General features: G+C 51.8%; 1 protein-coding gene across 1 annotated transcript in view; it reads left to right on the forward strand.

Annotated features, from left to right (window-relative positions):
- The window catches only part of ZDHHC19 (zDHHC palmitoyltransferase 19), a 9,902-nt gene extending 4,154 nt beyond the window's left edge, over positions 1–5,748 (forward strand). The window contains exons 6-8 of the mRNA XM_031037163.2: positions 4,254–4,339; positions 4,688–4,892; positions 5,523–5,748. Of these exons, the coding sequence (XP_030893023.2) occupies positions 4,254–4,339; positions 4,688–4,892; positions 5,523–5,642 (411 nt within the window). The 3' untranslated portion in view covers positions 5,643–5,748. The remainder of the gene's footprint in view (positions 1–4,253; positions 4,340–4,687; positions 4,893–5,522) is intronic.
- The last annotated feature ends 711 nt before the right edge of the window (positions 5,749–6,459 follow it).

The following is a 6,459-nucleotide window of genomic DNA, read 5'->3' on the forward strand; positions in this document are numbered from 1 at the left end:
AGCATCTTTTCACGTTCTTACTTGCCATCTGTATATCTTGGATTAAATGTCTGTTCCAGTCTTTTGCCCATTAAAAGAATTGGGTTTTTTGAAATTATTGAGTTCTACAAGTTTTTTATATACTCTGGGTTCAGATAGGTGTTTTGCAAGTATTTTCTCCCAGTCTGGCTTGTCATCTCAATTTTTAAACAGTGTCTTCCAAAGATCAGAAGTTTTACATTTTGATGAAATGCATTGTTGGGTTTTTTTCTTTTATAGACCGTGCTTTTGGTGTTGTAATTAAGAAAGCTTTGCCTAACTCAAGGTCACAAAGATTATCTTTTTTTAAGATTTTTATTTATTTATTTACTTGACAGAGAGAGACATAGCGAGAGAGGGAACACAAGCCGGGGGAGTGGGAGAGGGAGAAGCAGGCTTCCCGCAGAGCAGGGAGCCCGATGCAGGGCTCGATCCCAGGACCCTGGGATCATGACCGGAGCCAAAGGCAGATGCTCAACAACTGAGCCACCCAGGCGCCCTCACAAAGATTTTCTTATATTTTCTTCTGGAAGTTTTATAGTTTTAGATTTTATATTTAGGCCTATGATTCATTTTGGGTTAAATTTTGTATACAATGTAAGGTATGGGTCAAGATTTATTACATTTGCATAAAGGTTGTTCCAGCATCATTTGTTGAAAAGACTATCCTTCTTCCATTGAGTTACCTTTGCACATTTGTCAAAAGTCAGTTGACTGTCTCGATTAGTAGGTTTGTATTACGTCTTGAAATCACACAGTGTGAGTTCTCCAGATTTGTTCTTCTTTCAGAATCAGCTTCATTTCCACACACACACACAAAAGATTTCTGAGATTTTTCTTTGGATTACATTGAACCTATAAGCCAATAAGGAAAACTGACATCTTAACAATATTGAGTTTTTGAACCCATGAGCCCCTTCCCATTTATTTACTTCTTTGATTTCTTTCGTCAGTGTTTTGTAGTTTTCAATATATAGATCTTGTGTACATTGTGTTAGATCTTTTCTAAGTATTTTGTGTGCTATTATAAATGTGTTTTTAAACTTCATTTCTATTTGTTTATTATTTTAAGAAAATACAGTGTATTTTTGTTTATTGGTCTTGAATCTTGCAATTTTGCTGGACTCACTTGTCCTAATAGCTTTTTTGGTTGATTCTACATGGAAAATCATGTCATCTATGAATAAGGACAGTTTTATTTCTTCCTTTCCAACTTCGATGGCTTTCTTTTTTTCTTCTTACTGCACTGTCTTAGATCTCCAGTACAGCGTTGAGTAGGAGTGATTAAAGTGAACATCCTTGCCATCGGATTCCTTTAGCAGGACAGTGACTTGACTAAATGTTGGTTTTGTTTTGTTTTTTTCTTAAGTAGGCTCCACACCCAATGTGGTGCTTGAACTCATGACCCTGAGACTCTGAGATCAAGAGTCACATACTCTACCGACTGAGCCAGCCAGGCATCCCAACTAAAGGTTGTTTTAGGAAGGCTGTAGTTGGCCACATTGATGAAGGAGGGCTGGAGACAATGAGACAGCTGAAAGGACAGAGGAACCCTGTTTGCCCACCACCTCCCATCCCTACAGTCAGCACTCAATCACTCCAACCCACCCCTGTTTGGCTCCCAGCCCACCCGTGACTCCTCTGCTCTTACCCATTAGCCCTTACTCATCACCTCCTGTGGTCTGCATGCGTTCTCTCTCCAGCTTCAGTCCATCATTTCAGCCTCTCCGGGGTAGCATTCTCCCTTCCCACGTCCCATGGTTCCTTTGGCTCCCAGTCAAGCCATCGGCCCGTCCTTGCTCCACTGCTCAGAATGGGGCTCTCCCAGTCTGTGATCTCCAGTCTTAAGAAATCTGTATATGGTCTGCGCTCTGTGAGTCACTGCACTCTGTGATGAATGTGATTCATTCATTCAGGGCTCTCTCCCGTTACCTCCAGAACCCATTTCAGGCATTCAGTCCCTTCCTACCTCCATCCCCAAACCAAATCTCCTGGGACCCCTTGCTTGGCGCTTGATAGCAAGGGCTCTGGAGCCAGTCTACATAAATTCAAACCACAGCTTCCTATTGGCAGGGAGATCTTGGGTCTGTTACTTAGCCACCTGGTGCCTCAGTTTCCCCATCTGTAAAAGGGAGCAGCTTGGGTTGATATGTGTACAACACATACAACAGTGCCTGGTACAAGCCAATGCCCTATAGGGTGTTGCTGTTGTTACCATTCCTTCCCATCATCATTTACACATGTTCACGTCTCTCTGATCTTGGAAACAAAGCAAACAGTCCTTAACATCACAGGCCTCCCCTCCGGCTGTTGCGCTCTCCTCTCCAGCAGAGGCATGTTTCTTGGACGAGCTGACTGCTCACTGGCATCGTTCTTCACCTTCCCCAGCCCGTGCGGCCCAGCCTCTGCTCACTGTCACACTACTGTCGTGCTCACCACGTGGCCATGACAGTCCTAAGACTCATCTTTCCAGGCTGCACACGGCAAGCAGCGTGGTGCTGCATGCACCTGCCGTGGCGCCCCCCCCCCCAGCCTCTCAGGGCCCCGCTCTCTGCTTTCCAGGGCCACTGCCACTTTACCTGCCCCCTGGAGTCTTGGCACCCGCTGCCTGCTCTGCTCCCTCATCCCCTCTCTGCGCTGCCCTGACCACTCGCCAGCTGCCTGAAAGCTTAGGCTGGCTTTGTTGGTGGCGGTGTGTCCTCAATCCCCAGTGCAGTGCCTAGGACATTGTCGAGGCCCCAGAATATTTATGAGCAAATGAGTGAATCTATACACAAAAGAACTGATCCTGCTTTGGGAGAGAAGGAGGGAGGGAGGGGGAGAGAGAGAGAGAGAGGGAAGCCTGATGCCCTGACCCCCGGGGGAAGAAGGGCAGAGAACCAAGGCAGCAGGGAGCTGGGCAGGAGATGGAGTGAGAACATGCCCACTTTGGTTACCATCCTGTGGAGTGTGAGAGTGTTCGAGGCACAAGTTTGGAGCAGGAGAACTGGGTCTGGAGCCAGGGAGAGAAGAGAGTCAGAGAACTTCCGAGCTGTTGGATTCCGTTCACATCTGAGAGGCTCTCCAGTGGGGAGAGGAAGGTGCTGCCCTTTATTAGAGAGTTCTAATGAGCTCATTAGGCAATTATTTATCACTCCTTTAAGCGTTGGACAGTCAACGTGTTTGCACACTTCGTATACATCTAATAAATCAAAATTTATTTCTCTAAATTTAAAATTCTAACTGTAAATGTAATCCAACTCTTCTAACCATTTACTAACCATTTAGTTAAAATTGCAAATGGAATACCAGTTTCCCCTAAATGCTTTAAACATATTAAAGTAGGCAAGAATTCAAAGTATCGTGATGGTTAATGTTGCTTTTTGGCAACAGTGGGACATTGTGGAGGTGTCTCGACTTTTCCTCCCGTAGGTGTCAGCTGCCCCGCATGGAGTTCTGGCTCCTTTTGGTGGAGAATAGTGTCGAAGGTCAACATCTTCATGACAGGGACATGGGACATAGAGAGCTGGTGGTGGGAAGAGGTGGGCCTGGGCCACTTTTGGTCATGACAGACATTTTGTAGCCAAGGCTCTTGAAGTCAGGGTGAGAATCAGCTTGTCCTGGGGAGGAGGAGGAGGAGGAGGAGGGTGAGGCTGATGTGTAGAGGGAGGGGAGGGGGAGAAGTTGGTTAAGACTGTCCAGGGGAGGACTTGACCTTCACTGCACGGGTGTTCAGGAACTTCAGTCCAGACTTCCAGGGCCAGGTTATTTTGTTAGGGAAATCTGATTGGGCCCCAGGCAATTACCCTTCTAGATAGTGAAAGTCGGTGAAGACACAAGTTTGGAAAAAATGAGAGGTGGGAAAGTAGGGAAGTTGGGGGAGGGGCGTGGAACTGTCTTTGGAGCAGTTTAGCAATAAAAGGAAGATCTGAAAGTATATCTGGAAGGAGGTGGCAGGAGGATGTGGTATGGCCAAAGGAAACAGAAAAGGGGAGGGTACTGCAGAAGGGATACAGGTGATGGGGGAGGAGCCCTGAGAAGACAAGAGAAGTGGGTGCAGTACCAGGGGTTGCCTAGAGAGAGCTACTCGGAGGTAGGTGGGGTGGGGGAGGCCTTGGCTCCCTCTCCCTGCTTCTCTGCCCTTGGAGTCTTGCTGCCGCCCTGAGCTGAGCTGACGTTCAGGGAGGGCCATCGGGGGGTGGCCTGCCCAGTCCTGCTGGATCTGAGTTCCTCTTCTGGCCCTTGCCTCCCTCCAGTGCCAATACCTGCAGGGATACAACCCCTTCGACCATGGCTGTGCCAACAACTGGTATTTAACAATTTGTGCACCGCTGGGACCCAAGTGAGTTGGCAGACCAGGGGTCCGAGTGGTGACCCCTGGGGCTGAGGGGTGGGATAAAGCTGGGTCATCGCCCCTGGCCCCTTAGCCTAGCTCCCAGGCCCTTATACTCCCTGTTCTTCTTCTTTTGGGGTTTTCCACAGGGCATTGTGAGAGCCTCCGGAACCCGCCCCCTTCCTTGCCTTTGTGGGTTCTTGCCCCAAGGAATGGGGTGGAGGGACACTATAGCCTGGATGAGACTGGTCCGAGCCAGTCTCTGCAGGGCCAAGCCTTGGGCTATGTGCCCCCCAAGCTGAGGGGTACCAGGCCAGGAGGGCCACGACCCCTCCCATCTGGCTTGTTGCTCCCCAGGTACATGGCCGAAGCTGTCTGGCTACAGAGAATGGTGGGGTCTGACTGGGTGCCCATGCAGAACCTTCACTTCCCAATGTGCCCCTCAGTGCTCAGTCCCCCAGCCGTCCCAGGGCCTGGGCCTGGCCCCCAACCCCAACCTCTGAGTCTCTACAAACCAGGGAATGGTCCCCCAGGGAGTGGTGAGGCTGCAGCCCTCCAGGAGGTGAGGAGTATGCGTGTGTGTGTGTGTGTGTGTGTGTGTGTGTGTGTTGGGAGAGGGTGTCTGTGGATTTCACAGGTGTTGGGGGGAACCCTCTCACCCATGTTGGGCTGGCCCTGAAGCTGGAGCACTCAGAACTTGAGGGAGGGGGATCATAGACCTGAGCAGTGCAGGAAATAAAGTCACAGGCCTCCAGAATACACCAGGGGGCCCTGGAGACAGGAAAGGAAAAGACCGCCCCACTCACTTGCTGGTCGGCCTTGGGCCAGTCACTTACCCTTTCTGGGCATCAGTTTTCTCAGCTATTAGTAAGGACTGAGACTAGTCCAGGGGTTCGTAATTCTGAGGGGGGATTCCTTTACTTAAAGACAGCTTTTTTACTCTGAAGCCCAACATAGGAAACACATGGAAGTGGCCCATTAGGAATGGAGTGGGGGTGGGTAATCACAGCCTCCCCTCCCCCAGGGCCCCTGCAGTGACACTCTGTGGTGCCAGGCCACTCCCTTTGCTCTGCGGGGGGGGGGGGAGGGGCGGGGATGGCGGCTTGGACAGTTTCTTGCTCCCCAGCTGGTGGGTCGTGAGCTGTGGGGCAGGGGCTCGGGGACAGCCCCCATCCCTCCACTCTGTGTTCAGCTCCACGCAGGCCCAGTGCTGCCCCTGCTGTGGGACTGCCCCAGACGAGGCGCTGTCTGCCGCTCACCCCTTCACACCCAGCGATGCCAGGAGCCCCTGCACCTGAACCTCATCTCCTGAGCCCCGCGTGGAGGCCTGTCTGTGCTCTGCCTTTGCCCACTCCCCTGGTGGGAGTGTTGAGACCCCCACCAAAGCCCATTAAATACCCGTTGCCTGCCTCCTACAACGGCCTTCCTGCCCTGTCTGTCCTGCGGGCTAGGGAGCTTGGGGGTGAGGGTGCCCTGAGGCGCTGGGACAAAGACTATGGGAGGGAGGAGCCAGGGTCCCGTACTGGCTGGTTCTGCGACCTTGGGCAAGACACTCAACACTTCTCTCATCCTTAAAATGGAGCAACAGTAAGGACCACAGCGATGAAAGAGAAAACCCCGCGGTCCCAGTGATGTCAGCCCCGGCGAAGTCCCGGCCTCTGCCCTGCCGCACCCCTGTCTGACTGCAGGGGGCGCCCGCCACCTGGGAATTCGCCAGGCCGGCCGGTCCGGCGTCGCTACACTGAAGCCTCCTCCCCCCGCCCCCTCCGCGGGGGTTGGGCGGCCCTCAGGCTGGGAGTGGGCCCTCCCGCTGCATTATCCCGGGGTGGGGGGGGGTCTCCATCACACTACAATTCTGCAGTCTTTCTTGCCAGCGGGCGTTACCCTGGTCACTCTCTCCTGTTGGGGAATCACATGCTGGTTCTGGTCCTGTCGCTGGCATGGGTCCCAGGCCCTGTGAGTCGGCAAGCCCCTGGGCGTTGGAAGGGGGTGGGGGTGGGGTGGGAGAGGAAGCCACCTCAAACTGCGGTTTCTCTCTGGAGACCAGTGTGTGACTTTGGGAATAGAAATGATGGCACCTTCCTGGAAGGCTGCCAAAGGATAGAATGAGGTGGCTTATGCCAAACATC

This window comes from Leptonychotes weddellii, chromosome 1 (assembly GCF_054177405.1).
Source record: "Leptonychotes weddellii isolate Sample4059 chromosome 1, ASM5417740v2, whole genome shotgun sequence".
Taxonomy (NCBI): Eukaryota; Metazoa; Chordata; class Mammalia; order Carnivora; family Phocidae; genus Leptonychotes; species Leptonychotes weddellii.